This window comes from Bombina bombina, chromosome 6 (assembly GCF_027579735.1).
Source record: "Bombina bombina isolate aBomBom1 chromosome 6, aBomBom1.pri, whole genome shotgun sequence".
In the NCBI taxonomy this organism is placed as follows: Eukaryota; Metazoa; Chordata; class Amphibia; order Anura; family Bombinatoridae; genus Bombina; species Bombina bombina.
This window is the reverse complement of record NC_069504.1, coordinates 882,010,592-882,031,963: the sequence shown is the minus strand read 5'-3', so window position 1 is coordinate 882,031,963 and position 21,372 is coordinate 882,010,592. Positions and strand designations below refer to the sequence as shown.

Below are 21,372 nucleotides of genomic sequence, written 5' to 3'. Positions count from 1 at the left end.
ATAGTGGCTGTTCTGTGTGCGGTTTTTAGCACATGCCCACTTCCTGTACAGGCCTGAGTCCCTTTGTACATCTGTTAACAGAAGCTATGGAGCACGCTACCATTAAAAAAATGTGTAGAATAATTTTATATTCACACTTTCTGAGGCACTATCTCCCACTGAGCATGTGCAAGACTTCACAGTATATACAGTGCATAAATGCATTTTGTAATTGGCTGATGGCTGTCACATGATACAAGAGGTAGGACACGTAAGTAAATTTTGAACTTTGAAAAAATTTGCTGCTCATTTGACATTCAGAGAAAGGGGTATTGCCTTGCCTTGTGCATTTGTGGATTAGACAATGTTACAGTAATTAATGGTCCTTTAATTGAATACAAGCTGCAACTGGTAGCTATTGGTTTTTTTCTATGCAGGTGACTCTTATTCAATGCCAGGAAGCATAGCATCTTTTCTTTAGACACTAGTTTTGTCATTTTTTTTCTTTTTACTTTGCAGAATAAAGTGAAGAATCATGCAGTGAGACAAAAATTGGAATTAAGTGTAAAGATGGCTCAGTCTGCTCTCACTATGGGCATTAAGGTAAGTTTAAATATAAATTTTAAAAGGGTGTTGAGAAAATAGAAAACTGCTTTTCAGACTTAATACTGCATTTTGAGGAGATTGTTCTGATCTTTATCTTTTGCAACTCTCGTGTTACTTTCTAACATTTTGTCATAAATATATTATGTAACTGCTTAGATCACTTGTACGACAAGTGCGTTCTCATTTGCAGACCCATAAACTTTATGCTAAATTAGAAAAATACACCTTATAGTTGACCTATTGAACTTTCCATTGGAAACAGCCATTTTCATTTGACCCACTTCAGCAGAAAAGGAACAAGTGGTTTTGTGGAATTTGTTTAAAACATTTTTTTAGAACTCTGGGATTCTAACATCACTAGATAGCATATTCAAGTCTGTTGGACAAATGAAGATTAGAAATCATTTGAAAAACAAAATAATCTATTTTCCCTTTCTCCAGTTTGGCTTTACCAGGATCCTTTTCTCCCTATAGTTATAGTTTTAGGTTGATGCCTCTGTATCTGCCTTCAGAGCAGTTCTGTTTCAACTTTAGTGTCACTATGCATCCGCTCTGTTGCTATTAATAATGGCAAGCCTAGGGCCTTCTAATTGGTTTGGAATTCATATTTCCATCTTAATATGAGGAGAGTCCACGGCTTCATTCCTTACTTGTGGGAATATAGAACCCGGCCACCAGGAGGAGGCAAAGACACCCCAGCCAAAGACTTAAATACCTCCCCCACTCCCCTCATCCCCCAGTCATTCTTTGCCTTTCATCACAGGAGGATGGCAGCGAAGTGTCGGAAGATTTGGAGTAGTACTCTTTGGTATGGGACAGGAGTTTTAAGTAGTCTTGTCAGCCTCTCAGTGAGAGCATTGACAAATGTTAGGGTCTGGATATGCAGGGAGAGTCTTTCTGCGAAACAATCCAGACTCGTATTAACAGCTCCTAAGCAATCAGTATTGACTAGTTTTACTGCCTGCTTCTATCACTCAAGTCCATGTCAGGTGCGATGCTACAAGACTGTCAAACTTGAGAGGCTGTATGTCTGTTCCACGGCGGTGATTCCGGTAAGATCGTTTCATTTTATACTCATATGATAAAGTAAGAAGACAGGGTCACAGTGTGACTCCTTTATCTGTATGGAATCAAAGGTTAATATCTCCGGAAGGGAATTATGGAACAGGGGGGATTTATGCATAATTTGCTTTATTATGTTTCCATTATTAATATGAGTCCACGGCTTAATTCCTTACTTGTGGGAATACAGAACCTGGCCACCAGGAGGAGGCAAAGACACCCCAGCCAAAGGCTTAATTACCTCCCCCACTCCCCTCATCCCCCAGTCATTCTTTGCCTTTCGTCACAGGAGGATGGCAGAGAAGTGTCAGAAGATTTGGAGTAGTCTCTTATGGAGGGTAGTACTCTTCACTATGGGACTGGAGTTTTAAGTAGTCTTGTCAGCCTCTCAGTGAGAGCATTGACGAAGGTTAGGGTCTGGAGATGCAGGGAAAGTCTTTTTGCGAAATAATCCAGACTCGTATTAAGAACTCCTAAGCAATCAGTGTTGACGAGTTTCACTGCCTTCTTCTATCACTCAAGTCCATGTCAGGTGCGATGCTACAAGACTGTCAAACTTGAGAGGCTGTGTGTCTTTTCCATGGTGACGATTCCGGTAAGATTGTTTCATTTTAATTTATATGATAACGTAAGAAGACAGGGTCACAGTGTGACTCCTTTATCTGTATGGAATCAAGGGTTAATATCTCCGGAAGGAGATTATTGAACAGGGGGGATTTATACATGAATTGCTTTATTATGTTTTATGCTGCGACATGTGTGAGATGAAGCTCTGGCAGATGTGGGAACATTCAGGTTTTTACTTTCGTTTTGGATAACTGCGCAGCCTGTCAGTTTGGCACGCTTTTCTTTCTGCAGCAGGGGTGGTCCTGCATGGCACTCCATGTGACTGGGTGTGGCCTCATTAACTTCCTCTTTCCTGTCCGTGCGGTTTACATGAGACAAAGCGGTTTCTCTGTGGGGCCTGGGTCATAGGAGGTGGTGAGTGCCCCGGCCATTGGGGGTATAAAGGTGCCATTTTATTTTCTGTAGTCCATCTTAAAAGCGCAAGCTATAGAGGACTCTGATGCCTTAGAGGGTACTCACTCTTTAACTAAATCTAATACCTGTTTTTATTGTGAGGAGGCTACGGTATATCCGCCTGCTCAGTTATGTTCCACATGCCTTAATAAAGTAGTTATATCCAAAAAGAGCAAGATGTTTAGTACTACTGAGCCGTCCACCTCTGAGGGGTTTTCATCCTGCGTGGTGCGTTCCCTGCAATCATCTCCTATTACACATGCAGCTCCCCATTGCACTACTAATTCTCCTTCAGGAGGGGCCCTCTTACCGCCAGACTTTTCTGAACATTTGCAAATGGCAGTTTCTGTGGCCTTTAGTGCTTTACCTCGCCCTGCTAAGTGCAAGTGAAAGGTTAAATACTGCTATCCTTCCCAGGGGTCATCTACCAACTTGTTGGATTTATCTGATACTAGATTATCCGCTGATTAAGACGCCTCTGATACTTCAGAGGAGGCTCTTTCTGGGTCGGAATCGGCGGCCTCTAAGCCTCTGGCTGCGGAGGAACCAGACTTTAGATTTGGGATAGAGCACTTATGCTTTCTGTTAAAGGAAGTGTTGGCTACGTTAGAGGTTCCGAAATCTAAGTTAACAGAGGAACCTTCTATTCCTAAGCTTGATAATGTTTATGAGGACAATGTGGTGCCACAAACTTTCTAGGTTCCCGTAAAGATGGCAAATATTATTAAGAATGAATGGGAAAGACTTGGATCCTCTTTTTCTCCTTCTTTTAAGAAATTGTTCCCGGTTCCTGACTCCCAAGTTGTGGGGGTCTGTCCCTTAGGTGGATGGAGCTATCTCCACGCTTGCTAAGCGCACCACTATCTCGCTATCTCGCTTGAGGATAGTTTGTTGTTTAAGGAGCCCATGGATAAGAAACTAGAAACTCTAAGAAAAATGTTTCAGCACACAGGATTTTTATTTCAGCCTGCAGCAGCGGTTGCTGCGGGGGCTGTAGCTGCTACCTATTGGTGTGACTCTGTCAAAGATGATCGAGGTGAAAACTCCCCTTGATGAAATCCAGGAAAGAATTAAGGCCTTGAGGGTAGCTAATTTGTTTATTTGTGATGCAACTATGCAGATTATCCGCTTGAATGCCAAGACATCAGGCTTTTATGTTCTAGCCCGTAGGGCTCTATGGTTGAAGTCTTGGTCTGCTGACATGACTTCAAAATCTAGATTACTTTCCCTTCCATTTAAGGAGAAGGTTCTTTTTGTTCCAGGACTGGACTCTATCATATCCATGGTCACTGGGATCAAGGGTGCCTTTTTACCGCAGGATAAGAAGAATAAAGCTAAAGGACAGGGTCCTAATTTTCATCCCTTTTGTTCGGATAAGTCCCAACGCCAGCAGCCCTCCGCGAAACCTGATCAGTCCAAGGGAACTTGGAAACCATCTCAATCTTGGGACAAATCCAAGCAGAACAAGAAGCCCGCCAAGTCAAAATCGGCATGAAGGGGCAGCCCCCGATCCGTGACTGGATCGTATTGGGGGCAGTTTATCTCTCTTTGTGGAGGCCAGGTTCCATCTCAGACCTCTTCAGCTGTGCATGCTGAGGCAATGGAAGGGCGACCACTCGGATCTGTCACAACAGATTTCTCTGGACAACGGTCGAGAGAATCGCTCTCTTGGTGGCTCTGTCCAGATCACCTTTCCCAAGGGACATCCTTCTTGAGACCATCCTGGGAGATTGTGACTACGGATGCAAGTCTGTCAGGATGGGGAGCTGTTTGGGGTGCCAGGAAGGCACAGGGCCTGTGGACTTGAGAGGAATCTCTCCTCCCCATCAACATTTTGAAACTTTGAGCGATATTCACCGCTCTGAATGCTTGGCCTCTTCTGGGTTCGTCCCAGTTTATCAGATTCCAGTCAGACAACATAACCTTGGTGGCTTACATCAACCATCAGGGGGGAACGAGGAGCTCCCTAGCAATGAGGGAAGTATCTCTGATTCTGGAATGGGCGGAGGCCCACAACTGCTCACTGTCAGCAATCCACATTCCGTGGTGTGGACAACTGGGAAGCGGATTTCCTCAGCAGACAATCCTTTCATCCGGAGGAATGGTCTCTCCATCCCGAGGTGTTTGCGGAGATTTGCAACAGATGGGGGACGCCGGAGATAGATCTCATGGCGTCCCGACTCAATACCAAGCTACCCAGATACGGGTCGCGGTCCAGGGATCCCTAGGCAGAGCTGATAGATGCATTATCAGTGCCTTGGAGGTTCAACCTAGTTTATATTTTTCCACCGTTACCACTTCTACCTCGGATAGTGGCCTGCATTAAGCAAGAGCAAGCTTCGGCTATTCTAATTGCTCCATCGTGGCCGCGAAGGATGTGGTTCGCGGACCTGGTGGGTATGTCCTAATCTCCTCCATGGAGGTTACCCTGTCGCAGAGATCTGCAGGAACAGGGTCCTTTTGTTTATCAGAATCTAGATTCTCTGAGGCTGACTGCGTGGAGATTAGTACTAGCCAAGAGAGGTTTTTCTTAGAGGGTGATTGATACTCTCATTCAAGCTAGAAAGCCGGTCACTCATCACATCTATCATAAGGTGTGGAGGACCTACTTATTCTGGTGTGAAGAGCGTGGATTCCCCTGACATAAGATCAAGGTGTCCAGGATTCTTTCTTTTCTCCAAGATGGTTTGGAGAAGGGACTTGCGGCTAGTTCCTTAAAGGGACAGATTTCAGCTTTATCTGTGTTATTGCACAAGAGGCTCGCTGAGCTTCCTGATATACAATCTTTTGTTCAGGCTCTGTCTAGAATCAGGCCTGTATTTAGACCTACCGCTCCTCCTTGGAGTTTAAATCTGGTTCTTAAGGTTTTGCAGAGGGCTCCGTTTGAGCCTATGCATTTGGTTGACATTAAATTACTGTCTTGGAAGGTTCTTTTTCTACTGGCTACTGCTTCGGCACGCAGAGTCTCTTGAGATGGCGGCCTTGCAATGTGAGCCTCCTTACCTAATTTTTCATGCTGATGAGGCTGTTCTTCGCGTTGGGTTTTCTCCCTAAGGTTGTGTCTGATCGCAACATCAATCAGGAGATTGTGGCTCCTTCCTTGCGTCCCAATCCATATTCTTCGAAGGAACGATTAGTTCATAATTTGGATGTGGTTCGGGCTTTGAAATTCTATCTTTAGGCTACAAAGAATTTTAGAAAGACTTCGTCATTGTTTATTGTCTATTCTGGGAAGTGTAGAGGGCAGAAGGCTTCTTCCACTTCCCTATCTTTCTGGTTGAGGAGCATTATTCGCTTAGCATATGAAACAGCGGGTCATAAGCCTCCTCAGAGGATTACGACTCATTCAACTAGAGCTGTGGCTTCATCTTGGGCCTTCAAGAATGAGTCCTCTATGGAGCAGATTTGTAGGGCGGCTACCTGGTCCTCCTTACATACCTTTTCAAAATTTTACAAATTTGACGTTTTTGCTTTGGCTGAAGCAGCTTTTGGGAGAAAGGTTTTGCAGGCTGTGGTGCCCTCAGAATAGGGTCCGCCTCTCTTTTTACCCTCCTGTTTTAGCAGTGTCCATTACAGTATAAAGTCTCTGGCCTTTGCAGGAAGGTTTATCTAGCCTGATACTACTACTACTAGAGTAACATGAGATGGTTTACTATGAAGTGAATAGACTAGATAAGTAGTCGAATTTGCTCAGATCTGTCAGAATGTAACCTAAGTTGTCAAGACGTCAGCTCTCTTATGACACTGAGGGCAGGACAGTGGTTCAAGTAAGAACTTCTAAGCACTGATTTTACAAATAAGTTGTTTATTTTTTACACAATGTTTCTTTTATGTTTACTTTGATTTACTGTATTTGTTTTTACCAAAGGAGCACTGTTCAATATCCTTTTAAGTGAAAGTTCTTATTTTTTTAAATGGGCAAAGTAGATTTTAGCTAGCTCTGAAAATTGTGATTTCTCTTGTTAAGTGTATCCAATCCACGGATCATCCATTACTTGTGGGATATATTCCCTTCCCAACAGGAAGTTGCAAGAGGATCACCCACAGCAGAGCTGCTATATAGCTCCTCCCCTCCCCTGTCATATCCAGTCATTCTCTTGCAACCCTCAACTTAGATGGAGGTCGTGAGAGGACTGTGGTGTTTATACTTAGTTTATTTCTTCAATCAAAAGTTTGTTATTTTTAAATGGCACTGGAGTGTGCTGTTTTTTCTCAGGCAGTATTTGGAAGAAGAATCTGCCTGCGTTTTCTATGATCTTAGCAGAAGTAACTAAGATCCACTTGCTGTTCTCACACATTCTGAGGAGTGAGGTACTTCAGAGGGGGAATGGCATGCAGGTTTTCCTGCAAATAAGGTATGTGCAGTAAAATATTTTTCTAAGGAATGGAATTGACTAAGAAAATGCTGCTGATACCGAAGTAATGTAAGTAAAGCCTTAAATACAGTGAAAGCGACTGGTACCAGGCTGATTGATAGAGATATATGCTAAGGTATGTGCAGTAATATATTTTTCTAAGGAATGGAATTGACTAAGAAAATGCTGCTGATACCGAAGTAATGTAAGTAAAGCCTTAAATGCAGTGAAAGCGACTGGTATCAGGCTTATTAATAAAGATGTAAGTAAAGCCTTAAATGCAGTGAAAGCGACTGGTATCAGGCTTATTAATAGAGATATATACTCTCAAAAAAATGTGTTTTAAAACGTTTGCTGGCATGTTTAATCGTTTTTTAACGTACATTTGGTGATAAAACTTATTGGGGCATAATTTTTCCACATGGCTGGCTTAATTTCTGCATAGAAACAGTTAACTGAGGCTTCCCACTGTTGTAATATGAGTGGGAGGGGCCTATTTTAGCGCTTTTTTGCGCAGTAAACATTCAGACTCAGACTTCCTGCTTCTTCCTGCATGATCCAGGACTTCTCTAGAGGGCTCAAAAGGCTTCAAAGTCATATTGAGGGAGGTAAAAAGTCACAGTAGAGCTGTGGCAGCGTGTGTGACTGTTTTAAAAAACGTTTTTTTCTATTGTTAGTCTGTTTTGGGTATAAAGGGGTTAATCATCCATTTGCAAGTGGGTGCAATGCTCTGCTAACTTATTACATACACTGTGAAAATTTGGTTGGTATAACTGCTTTGGTTCACTGTTATTTCAACTTGGGACAGGTTTTGTGCTTCTTAAAGGCGCAGTAGCGTTTTTTATATTGCTTGTAAACTTGTTGTAAAGTGTTTTTCAAGCTTGCTAGTCTTATTGCTAGTCTGTTTAAACATGTCTGACATAGATGAATCTACTTGTTCATTATGTTTGAAAGCCAGTGTGGAGCCCCATAGGAATATGTGTACTAAATGTATTGATTTCACTTTAAATAATAAAGATCAGTCTTTATCTATAAAAGAATTATCACCAGACGACGAGGGGGAAGTTATGCCGACTAACTCTCCTCACGTGTCAGTACATTCGCCTCCCGCTCAGGGGGTGCACGCTAATATGGCGCCAAGTACATCAGGGACGCCCATAGCAATTACTTTACAGGACATGGCTACAATCATGAATAATACCCTGTCAGAAGTATTATCTAGATTGCCGGAATTGAGAGGCAAGCGCGATAGCTCTGGGATTAGGAGAGATGCAGAGTGCGCAGGTGCTGTAAGAGCCATGTCTGATACTGCGTCACAGTTTGCAGAACATGAGGACGGAGAGCTTCATTCTGTAGGTGACGGATCTGATCCGGGGAAACCGAGATCTCTAATTTTAAATTTAAGCTTGAGAACCTCTGTGTATTGCTGGGGGAGGTTTTAGCTGCTCTGAACGACTGTAGCACAGTTGCAATTCCAGAGAAATTGTGTAGGCTGGATAGATATTATGCGGTGCCGGTGTGTACTGATGTTTTTCCTATACCTAAAAGGCTTACAGAAATTATTAGCAAGGAGTGGGATAGACCTGGTGTGCCCTTTTCCCCTCCTATATTTAGAAAATTTTTTCCCAATAGACGCCACTACACAGGAGTTATGGCAAACGGTCCCTAAGGTGGAGGGAGCAGTTTCTACTTTAGCAAAGCGGACCACTATCCCAGTTGAGGACAGTTGTGCTTTTTCGGATCCAATGGATAAAAAATTAGAAGGTTACCTTAAGAAAATGTTTGTTCAACAAGGTTTTATCCTGCAGCCCCTTGCATGCATTGCGCCTGTCACTGCTGCTGCGGCATTCTGGTTTGAGTCTCTGGAAGAGGCCATTCACACAGCTCCATTGGATGAAATTATGGACAAGCTTAAATCACTTAAGCTAGCTAACTCATTTGTTTCTGATGCCATTGTACATTTGACTAAACTAACGGCTAAGAATTCCGGATTCGCCATCCAGGCGCGGAGGGCGCTATGGCTTAAATCCTGGTCAGCTGACGTGACTTCTAAATCTAAATTACTTCCTTTCAAGGGGCAGACCTTATTCGGGCCCGGCTTGAAGGAAATTATTGCTGACATTACTGGAGGTAAGGGTCATACCTTTCCTCAGGACAGGGCCAAACAGTCTAATTTTCGTGCCTTTCAAGGCAGGAGCAGCATCAACTTCCTCCGCTCCAAAACAGGAAGGAACTGTTGCTCATTCCAGACAGGCCTGGAAACCTAACCAGTCCTGGAACAAGGGCAAGCAGGCCAGAAAACCTGCTGCTGCCCCCAAGACAGCATGAAGGAACGGCCCCCTATCCGGAAACGGATCTAGTGGGGGGCAGACTTTCTCTCTTCGCCCAGGCGTGGGCAAGAGATGTCCAGGATCCCTGGGCGTTGGAGATCATATCTCAGGGATATCTTCTGGACTTCAAGGCTTCTCCTCCTTAAGGGAGATTTCATCTTTCAAGGTTATCAGAAAACCAGATAAAGAAAGAGGCATTCCTAAGCTGTGTTCAAAACCTCCTAGTAATGGGAGTGATCCATCCAGTTCCGCGGACGGAACAAAGACAGGGTTTTTATTCAAATCTGTTTGTGGTTCCAAAGAAAGAAGGAACCTTCAGACCAATCTTGGATCTAAAGATCTTAAACAAATTCCTCAGAGTTCCATCGTTCAAAATGGAAACTATTCGGACCATCCTACCAATGATCCAAGAGGGTCAGTACATGACCACAGTGGATTTAAAGGATGCCTACCTTCACATACCGATTCACAAAGATCATCATCAGTTTCTAAGGTTTGCCTTTCTAGACAGGCATTACCAGTTTGTAGCTCTTCCCTTCGGGTTGGCCACAGCCCCAAGAATTTTTACAAAGGTTCTGGGCTCACTTTTGGCGGTTCTAAGACCGCGAGGCATAGCGGTGGCTCCTTATCTAGACGACATCCTGATACAGGCGTCAAGCTTTCAAATTGCCAAGTCCCATACAGAGATAGTTCTGACCTTTCTGAGGACGCACGGGTGGAAAGTGAACGTGGAAAAGAGTTCTCTGTCCCCAAGCACAAGAGTCTCCTTCCTAGGGACTCTGATAGATTCTGTAGAGATGAAAATTTACCTGACGGAGTCCAGGTTAGCAAAACTTCTAAATGCTTGCCGTGTCCTTCATTCCATCCCACGCCCGTCAGTGGCTCAGTGCATGGAAGTAATCGGCTTAATGGTAGCGGCAATGGACATAGTGCCATTTGCGCGCCTGCATCTCAGACCGCTGCAATTATGCATGCTACGTCAGTGGAATGGGGATTACTCAGATTTGTCCCCTCTACTAAATCTGGATCAAGAAACCAGAGAGTCTCTTCTCTGGTGGCTATCTCGGGTCCATCTGTCCAAGGGTATGACCTTTCGCAGGCCAGATTGGACGATTGTAACAACAGATACCAGCCTTTTAGGTTGGGGCGCAGTCTGGAACTCCCTGAAGGCTCAAGGATCGTGGACTCAGGAGGAGAAACTCCTCCCAATAAATATTCTGGAGTTAAGAGCAATATTCAATGCTCTTCTAGCTTGGCCTCAGTTAGCAACACTGAGGTTCATCAGATTTCAGTCGGACAACATCACGACTGTGGCTTACATCAACCATCAAGGGGGAACCAGGAGTTCCCTAGCGATGTTAGAAGTCTCAAAGATAATTCGCTGGGCAGAGTCTCACTCTTGCCACTTATCAGCGATCCACATCCCAGGCGTGGAGAACTGGGAGGCGGATTTTCTAAGTCGTCAGACTTTTCATCCGGGGGAGTGGGAACTCCATCCGGAGGTGTTTGCTCAACTGGTCCATCGCTGGGGCAAACCAGAACTGGATCTCATGGCGTCTCGCCAGAACGCCAAGCTTCCTCGTTACGGATCCAGGTCCAGGGACCCGGGAGCGACGCTGATAGATGCTCTAGCAGCTCCTTGGTTCTTCAACCTGGCTTATGTGTTTCCACCGTTTCCTCTGCTCCCTCAACTGATTGCCAAGATCAAACAGGAGAGAGCATCAGTGATTCTGATAGCGCCTGCGTGGCCACGCAGGACCTGGTATGCAGACCTAGTGGACATGTCATCCTGTCCACCATGGACTCTACCTCTGAGACAAGACCTTCTAATACAAGGTCCTTTCAATCATCCAAATCTAATTTCTCTGCGGCTGACTGCATGGAGATTGAACGCTTGATTCTATCAAAGCGTGGCTTCTCCGAGTCAGTTATTGATACCTTAATACAGGCACGAAAGCCTGTTACCAGGAAAATCTACCATAAGATATGGCGTAAATACCTTTATTGGTGCGAATCCAAGAGTTACTCATGGAGTAAGGTTAGGATTCCTAGAATATTGTCCATTCTCCAAGAGGGTTTGGAAAAAGGCTTATCAGCTAGTTCGTTAAAAGGACAGATCTCTGCTCTATCCATTCTTTTGCACAAGCGTCTGGCAGAAGTTCCAGACGTCCAGGCTTTTTGTCAGGCTTTGGTTAGGATTAAGCCTGTGTTTAAAACTGTTGCTCCTCCGTGGAGCTTAAATTTGGTTCTTAAAGTTCTTCAAGGAGTTCCGTTTGAACCCCTTCATTCCATTGATATTAAACTTTTATCTTGGAAAGTTCTGTTTTTGATGGCTATTTCCTCGGCTCGAAGAGTCTCGGAGTTATCTGCCTTACATTGTGATTCTCCTTATCTGATTTTTCATTCAGACAAGGTAGTTCTGCGTACCAAACCTGGGTTTTTACCTAAGGTGGTTTCTAACAGGAATATCAATCAAGAGATTGTTGTCCCATCATTGTGCCCTAATCCTTCTTCAAAGAAGGAACGTCTTTTACATAATCTGGACGTAGTCCGTGCCTTGAAGTTCTACTTACAGGCAACTAAAGATTTTCGTCAAACATCTGCCCTGTTTGTCGTTTACTCTGGACAGAGGAGAGGTCAAAAAGCTTTGGCAACCTCTCTCTCCTTTTGGCTTTGAAGCATAATACGCTTAGCCTATGAGACTGCTGGACAGCAGCCCCCTGAAAGGATTACAGCTCATTCTACTAGAGCTGTGGCTTCCACCTGGGCCTTTAAAAATGAGGCCTCTGTTGAACAGATTTGCAAGGCTGCGACTTGGTCTTCGCTTCACACTTTTTCAAAATTTTACAAATTTGACACTTTTGCTTCTTCGGAGGCTGTTTTTGGGAGAAAGGTTCTACAGGCAGTGGTTCCTTCCGTTTAAGTTCCTGCCTTGTCCCTCCCATCATCCGTGTACTTAAGCTTTGGTATTGGTATCCCACAGGTAATGGATGATCCGTGGACTGGATATACTTAACAAGAGAAAACATAATTTATGCTTACCTGATAAATTTATTTCTCTTGTAGTGTATCCAGTCCACGGCCCGCCCTGTCCTTTTAAGGCAGGTCCAAATTTTTAATTAAACTACAGTCACCACTGCACCCTATGGTTTCTCCTTTCTCGTCTTGTTTCGGTCGAATGACTGGATATGACAGGTGAGGGGAGGAGCTATATAGCAGCTCTGCTGTGGGTGATCCTCTTGCAACTTCCTGTTGGGAAGGGAATATATCCCACAAGTAATGGATGATCCGTGGACTGGATACACTACAAGAGAAATAAATTTATCAGGTAAGCATAAATTATGTTTTTTTTTATCCTGGTCTTGCCAAGTCTAACCCTGCTACATATTTTCCTTAACTGGGTCAGCAGATAACAACTGCAAAACAACACACGTTATACTAAGATAATGATGATGGTTAGCATTGTATTCTCCAAAAGCAAATGGTGAGAGTGTGGCTAAAACAATTGCAGCAAGCAAGATTTAAATTTCTTGTAAAAAAAATAAAAGGTGCTTTGTGTCCCTTTAACTTTTCTATATTTATATAGGGCTAGATTACAAGTGCCGGTGTAAGAAGTAGCATGCGTATTACAATTTGCAAGTAAATGCGTGTACTCAAGCGCAATTCAATTTAATGCGTGTCAGGATAGCTCAACTTCAGAGCTCTAGTTAACTGTTACGCTCGAAAAAAACGTTGCACCAAACACTTCAAAAATACTTTTAAAAGTACTGTTACACATTTATAATAATACTATCTAATAAAATTAAAAAATAATTGCAATGAAAAGTTATAAGGGCTCAAAGATATGAGATATTAATTGTAGGAAAAAATGCTGCAAAGGGGTTTTAACATAGAGATATATACATGTTTAAATGTGTGTTTGTGTGTGTGTATATATATATATATATCAGAAGAGAGAGAACAGCACCCCTGAGATAGAACAAAAGCTAGAATAACTTCCATGCCTGTTCATTTCTATTGCAACTCAGGGTGCACGTTCTTTTAGCACACTTTTGGCTAGATCAGGGGCACGATCCGATATACGGCGTAGTTTTCGGCGCAAGCAAGGTAACCCGCGCCACCCGTAGTTTCACCTCGCACATCGGGGTATTACGTATACTGTGCCGTCAGATGCTAAAGTGGCGTAAGTAGGACAAACTGGCGTTCTTCCGAAAAGTGCTCAAATACACATTTTACTCGTCGCAAGTAACTTACGCCTGTATTTTGTTCACGTAAAGTCTCAATAAAGAGTAGTTTTATGCAAATTAGGCTAACACTCGTAAAAATCACCCGCGACTCCATCTAAAAATGCGCAACGTAATTACGCTATTCAAAAGTCATATATAAACCCATGCGCAGCCGCCATTTTCTTCAATGTGTTTGGATGGTTCATTGAGCTACAGCACACTACAGTGGAGTGGAGGATTAGTCAGAGTAGAGAGAGAGAGGCGTAAACAGAGGAGTTAGTTAGGTCGCATTGTTGGTTGGTTAAGCTTGTACACTTACACATCTTTTTACATATTGCACACATATTGCATACATAGATATACAAAATACGCAACACTTTTTTTTTTTTTTCTAACACCTCACACATTTTTTTTTCAATTTTGCAGTGTGATAGGCTGAGTGTTTGGTTGTGATTGTGTGTGATTGAACTGGGAGTGAGTGTGAGTGGCAGGGAGAGTGAGGAGGGGAGAGGAGTGGCAGGGAGAGGAGTATTGTAGAGGACAGGAGGAGCAGCGGGGTCCACGTCAGGGAGTAAGTGGAGTGGGGAGAGGGAGAGCTAGAAGGGATGATGGGAGGGGAGATGCCCGAGAGCCCCAGAGACCAGGCATTTCAAGGAGAGGGACAGAGGGTACACATGGGGACAGAAGAGGGAAGGAGGGAGAGGATAGGGAGGAACTCACACCAGGGACATTGCAGGGAGCAAGCCAGGTGTCCACAGAGGATGAGAGGATGAGATGTCCTAACTTCTCATTCGATGAGAATGTTGCCCTAGTCCAGGTCATCATGGACAACCACAGTGCCCTCTTTGGCCAGGAGAAGGGCAAAGGCGTTGCCAGAAGGCGTAAAACGGCATGGTTGGCGGTAGAGGATGCCGTCAACAGTGTGGCCCCGCAGAGAAGACTGTAAGAGGCGGGTGAAAGAGAAGATGGGGCAGGAAGCCATGCACCAGAGTAGGGCTGCAACAACTAATCGGTAAATTTGATCATAAAAATAGTTGTCAACAAATCTCATTATCAATTAGGTGGTCAGCGATTAGTTGGTCAGTTGCACAGCACCAGCTGCTTTAATCTGATGATCTACTGAAACTAAGATTGTGCAAAAAAAATTGAATTTATTTTTTTTTTAAATCTTTTTTCTATCCGATTAATCGGACATTAATCATCCGATTAATCGGATAGAAAAAATAATAATGAATAAAAATGTTTGCACAATACCATGTGCAGGAGTTCATCGGATTGAAGCAGCTGGTGCTGTGCATTTAACCAACTAATCGCTGACCACCTAATTGATAATGAGATTCTTTGACAACTATTTTTATGATAAATCTTACCGATTAGTTGTTGCAGCCCTACACCAGAGGGAAACAGGCGGTGGTCCACCCCTGGACACAGAATGCAACACCTGGCAGGAGATGATACGCAGGTCCCTGAGTATCACAGCACTCCGTGGACTTCCAGGGGCTCGTGGCTCAGGGGCTGCAACCACAACACATCATGCTGGTGAGTAACATCCCACACACCAGTATGATATGTATTTGAGATATAACATCCTTTAATGTCACACATTCATGTACACAATGAGGAGCATGTTATTTGGCCTACTAACAAAAACATCTACAATTATATTTCACATTAATTCTACTTAACACAATGCAATTCATGATATGAGGTGGAATAGTGCAATACTAACATGTCTCAGAGTATCACAGGCCACAAGCCACATGTAGAGTTTTGAGTAAATGGACACTATAGCCATCACAATACTTTTAGCTCAGAAAGCAGGTTCTGTGCCTACATCAGGCTAAAGTAAATTGTGTGACCATAGTGTCACTTAAAGAACACATTTTTTCCATCATTGACATGTACACATAACTATTGTATGAAACACATACTTGTATACTGTGCAGATTAAAATCCCTCATATCACAAATCACATTGTGCACATGCATGTTATAGAGTTTGACATGAGAATGAGTATAGGCCCTAGCATGTATCATCGTATGCCCACATGGACATATATATGACTGTACTAATCCCTCTCATCATTTGACTCCTCCACAGAACCTCCTGTCACCAGGATGCAAACAGGCATGCTGCCACCACCACCACCAGTCACAGGCATGCTGCCACCACCACCACCAGTCACAGGCATGCAGCCACCACCACCAGTCTTCAGGCAACAACTTGAACATTATGCTCCCAGGCATGAGCAGGTTTGGATGGCTTCAGTAGAGGACCCGGAAGTGATGCCACCACCATTGGCATATGACCCCTGGCCAGAGGAATATTCTTCTTTTGTCCTTGAGGGGGAGCCAAGTCAGCCACAAAGGGTCCATGTCTTTACCCCCCCCCCCCCAACACAATATCAGGGCAGTCATGGATTTTACACACAAGGTATGTCCCAAGAAGTGCAAACTGGACAGGCTGAGTGGTCACACACTGCTCATCAATGGGACTACCAATCCACCCTGAGAGCTCCACCATCCTCTTCCCTTGGGAGAGCTCCACCATCCTCTTCCCTTGGGAGAGCTCCAACGTCTGCAGATGAGCATATAGCTGGAGTTACTCAAGCACCAGCAGATGCAGCTGAGGATGTCCCACCAGCAGATGCAGCTGAGGATGTCGCACCAGCAGATGCAGCTGAGGATGTCCCACCAGCACCAGCAGAATTAGCTGGACCTACACCTCAAGCACCTAGAAGCCCTGCTGCTGAAGAACCTGTGGATGCACTGTATTCTCCCCTGGGTGAGGAATACATTTCACTACAGAGGAGGCTCATAACAAGCTGCGAGAGCAGACAAAGAGGCCAACAGAGGTTTCACAGGAGCCAAGAGAGGTTACTCAAGGGTAGCATAGAGCTGCAGAGGGACATGGCAGCATCATGAAATGGAATTGTACAAAACCAGTCGCAGATGATGCGAATTCTGTCTGATAGGCAGATGCAGATGGACAATAGATGGCGGGAACAAAATCAACTCTTGGGTGTGTTGGTTGAGCACTTTACACACCAGCAGGACACTGCCTCCAGCCTATCATCTGTGGCCAGCACACCAGCAGAAACTGAAGAATCCTCTCAAACCAGGAGAACAAGGAAATCCACTACAGCCACCTCAGCTCCCTCATACAAGAAGCCAAAAAAGAAATAAATATTCTTATAGTTCACCATAAATCTTGTCCTCTGTTATTTACCATATAATTGTCATCCACATCCATGTGAGGTGTGTTTTAGTACACTACTATTGATAAAACATATAATATGACCTGTGTGGAAATGGCAAACAAAGGTAATATTATCATGTTTATGACATATTCATATCCTATAAAACACATCACATAGTTGTGTATGAAGGGTACATATAGTAATATTCACTTCTAAGATGTAAATCAAGGTTTATCACATCCAATATAAATTGCCACATGGGTATATATTTAAATAATAATGTATTTACAGAAGGTGTGAACATAAGGTATAAACATCCATTTTCATTCTTATTGATGATAGTCAATAAATCATAGTGACATAAACATAAATTAAACAAATGAGACATTTTCAGTAATTAGGGTGGTTAAGGGAAGGGGGGTGGGATGTAGTAGTTTCACTTACATGCAGTGGAAATCCGCAATATGTAATTCTGCAAGACATGATATATACACATGCAATGGTTGGTGAGGTACAGTCAAACATCATAATACATGTGAATGTTACGGTTTACTGTACTTATGAACAAGTAACTTACAGGTGAAGTATTGACGGATGACAAGGTCTCTCACTTCATTCCCCCTCAGTGTCCCCCTGTCCACATCCTCAGGTACAGGAACCAGCTGCTGATCTTGTTCTGGTTCCATGTCCCCCAATATACGTGTGTCTACAGCAATGTTATGTAGAATACAACATGCATTGACAATGGAACACACTTTGTTGGGGTTATACTGTAAAGTTCCGCCTGTCAAATCTAGACACCTGAATCTGGTTTTGAGTAGGCCAAAGCTCCTTTCAATCACATTTCTGGTCTGTATGTGGGCCTCCTGGTACCTGAGTTGTGGCTCTGTAAGGGCGTGTACCAAGGGGGTTAACAGCCATGGTCTGCAGCCGTACCCTGCGTCGCCTGTCATGTAACATATATATTCTGAGTACTACAGGTTCATCATGTGCTTAAAGGGACATAACATGGATTTCATTTAAAAGATATATTTTTCAAATACATTAAATTGGTGCATTGTAAGCAATCTACTTTTATGCCAGGATTAGTCTAGACAAAATTCTATTTTCATGATTCAGATAGAACATTCCATTTTAAGAAAATGTCCTTTTCAGTGAAAAACTATTTATAGTATACTGTCCCTTTAAAGGGACATGAAACACACATTTATTTCATGAGTTAAAAAGAACCTGCAATTTTATTCAACTTTATCATTTACTTCTATTATGTAATTTGCTCCATTCTCTTGATATCATTTGCTGACAATCATATTAGATATGCTCATTAGCTGATGATTGGTGGCTACACATAGATGCCTCATATGATTGGCTCATCTATGTGCATTGCAATTTCTTAAACAAAGGATATTTAAAGAATAAATCAAATGAGATAATAGAAGTAAATTGTAATGTTGTTTAACATTGTATTCTCTATCTGAAACATGAGAAAATTATTTTGTGTTTAGTGTCCCTTTAGTAGAAATATACAGATAGAATGAAGGTAGTGCATACTCACCAAGCAGCCAACCTCCCAAGAGTGTGCCAGATTCGAAAAGCTGGAATAAGGAGGTCTGGCGCAGGATGTAGGAATCATGTGCACTACCTGGAAAGCCTGCATACACATGTGTGAATTTCAGAGTGGTATCGCAGACCATCTGGCAATTCAAGGAGTAAAACCCTTTCCTGTTAATATAGAGGAATGGCTCCTCATGTGGGGCCACGATACGCACATGTGTGCAATCAATTGCCCCCATGACATTGGGAATACCCCCCCAGTCGATAGAAATCTTGTTTAAGACTGTTCCATTCCTGGGGGGTACGGGGGAAATGAATGTATCGCTGTGTCTGGTTATCTAGAGCAGTCAAAACCTCCCCTAGAATCCTGGAGAAGGTGGACTGCGCTAGTCCAGACACAAGCCCCTCTGTTGACTGGAATGAGCCGGATGCCAGGAAGTGTACAACACACAACAGCTTCTGCATACCAGTCAGAGCTCGGTTCCTATTCGCTTGAGGGTTAATATCATCCTTCAAGACCTCCATATAGGTCAATGAGGCTTGCAGAAGTCAAGCGATACTTTTCCCTGACCTCCACTTCTGTCATCCCAAACAGGGTGACCCTAACCCTGTGTATACTTGCTGCACTTGCTCTTCCCCTCTGCTGATGTCGACGTCGTATAGGCCCTGCTAGCCTATGACCAGCTGCAGCAACAACAGAAGCAGGGGCAGCACCAGGAACAGGGACAGCAGCAGGAGCAGGGACGGCTACAGCACCATGACCAGGGACCTCAGCAGCAACTATATCCTCCACAACAGGGGCTTGTCGTGCTTCCAGCACCCCTTGTGCCCCACGATGCTGTCTCTGTATGTATTGCAGATAATGCAGGGAAAACATGGTGGCTAATGAGGGTGTGCATTGCCAGGTGTTTTAAGGCTGCAGGTGAGAGGTTGTGCTGTTTGTGATTGGTTTGACACACTTGCAGGGGCAGGAATTCTGAATGCTTAGAAGAGGTTTAACTGTTTGAGATCTGCTGCTGATATGTATGTGATTGCGCATGCGTTTGTTAGGCCTTCAGGGAGTTACGTTGGTTTTTTAGTCAGTGCAAGGGTTCCTGCGCCTGCAATATGTGGCAAGATGAGAATGGAGTAGATTTTCTGAAATCTGCACGCGTAAGTCCTTACGCTGTATATTGGATACCAAATTGCGCGTAGTTCTATGTTAGTGTATGGGTAAAAAAATTACGGCCGAAGGGTGAAATATACGTACATAATTTGTATGCTACGCCGTATATGTGATACCATAATTGCGCAAAATATGGCGTTGCCGGCATTTGCGGGCGACGCTGCATATCGGATGGGGCCCTACGAGTTTTGCGTTATGAGGGGTGCGGTGCTAACTTGCACGTTATTGTCACCGCTCACTTACCTACAGCGCTGGTATTACAGGTTTTCCTAAACCTGGCGTTAATAGACAAGAAGTGAGCGTAGAGCAAAATTGAGCTCTATACCGCACTCCAATAGTAGCGCTGTTTAAGTCAGCGGTGAGCTGGTTGTACGTGCTCGTGCACGATTTCCCCATAGACATCAATGGGGAGAGCCGGCTGAAAGAAAGCCTAACACCTGCAATAAAGCAGTGTAAATCTCCGTAACACAGCCCTATTGATTCCTATGGGGAAACTAAATTTATTTTTACACCTAACACCCTAACATGAACCCTGAGTCTGAACACCCCTAATCTTACACTTATTAACCCCTAATATGCCCCCCGACATCGCCGACACCTACATTATACTTATTAACCCCTAATCTGCCGCTCCGGACATCACCGACACCTACATTATACTTAGTAACCCCTAATCTGCTGCCCCCAACATCGCCGACACCTACATTATATTTTTTAACCCCTAATCTGCCGCCCCAACATCGCCGCCACTATAATAAACATATTACCTACATTATACTTATTAACCCCTAATCTGCCGCTCCGGACATCACCGACACCTACATTATACTTAGTAACCCCTAATCTGCCGCCCCTAACATCGCCGCCACCTACTTACATTTATTATACAAATTACACAAAATAAAAAACAAATTACAAGATATTTAAACTAATTACACCTAATCTAATAACCCTATCAAAATAAAAAAAGCCCCCCAAAATAAAAATAAAAAATAGCCTAAACTACCTTAAAAGGGCCTTTTGCGGGCATTGCCCCAAAGAAATCAGCTCTTTTACCTGAAAGAAAAAAAAAATACAAACAACCCCCCCAACATTAAAACCCACCACCCACACAACCAACCCCCCAAATAAAATCCTAACTAAAAAAACCTAAGCTCCCCATTGCCCTGAAAAGGGGAATTTGTATGGGCATTGCCCATAAAAGGGCATTTAGCTATAATGCTGCCCAAACCCTAACCTAAAAATAAAACCCACCCAATAAACCCTTAAAAAACCTAACACTAACCCCTGAAGATCCACTTACAGCTTTGAAGAGCCGACATCCATCCTCAACGAAGCCGGGAGAAGTCATCATCCAATCCAGGAGAAGTGGTCCTCCAGACGGGCAGAAGTCTTCATCCAGACTGCTTCTTCTATCTTCATCCATCCGTCGCGGAGTGGGTCCATCTTCAAGACCTCCGGCACGGAGCATCCTCTTCTTCCGACAACTACCCGACGAATGAAGGTTCCTTTAAGTGACGTCATCCAAGATGGCGTCCCTTAGATTCCGATTGGCTGATAGAATTCTATCAGCTAATCGGAATTAAGGTTGAAAAAAATCCTATTGGCTGATGCAATCAGCCAATAGGATTGAACTTCAATCCTATTGGCTGATGCAATCAGCCAGTAGGATTGAGTTTGAATTCTATTGGCTGTTCCAATCAGCAGCTCTTGTGCAACGCCGCCCCCTGCAGACTCGCGGCCAGTAGCAGGGGGGTGTCAATCAACCCGTTCGTACTCGATCGGGTTGAATTCCGGCGATTCTTGTCCGCCTCATCAGAGCAGGCGGACAAGGTTATGGAGCAGCGGTCTTTAGATCGCTGCTTCATAACTGGTG

At 43.7% G+C, this 21,372-nt stretch overlaps 1 protein-coding gene across 1 annotated transcript in view; it reads left to right on the top strand.

Moving 5' to 3' along the window:
• ZCWPW1 (zinc finger CW-type and PWWP domain containing 1) overlaps nucleotides 1-21,372 on the top strand; it is a gene marked incomplete in the record, with an annotated part of 455,090 nt that overhangs the window by 288,749 nt on the left and 144,969 nt on the right. The window contains 1 exon segment of the mRNA XM_053718378.1: nucleotides 499-582. Coding sequence (XP_053574353.1) covers nucleotides 499-582 — 84 coding nt within the window.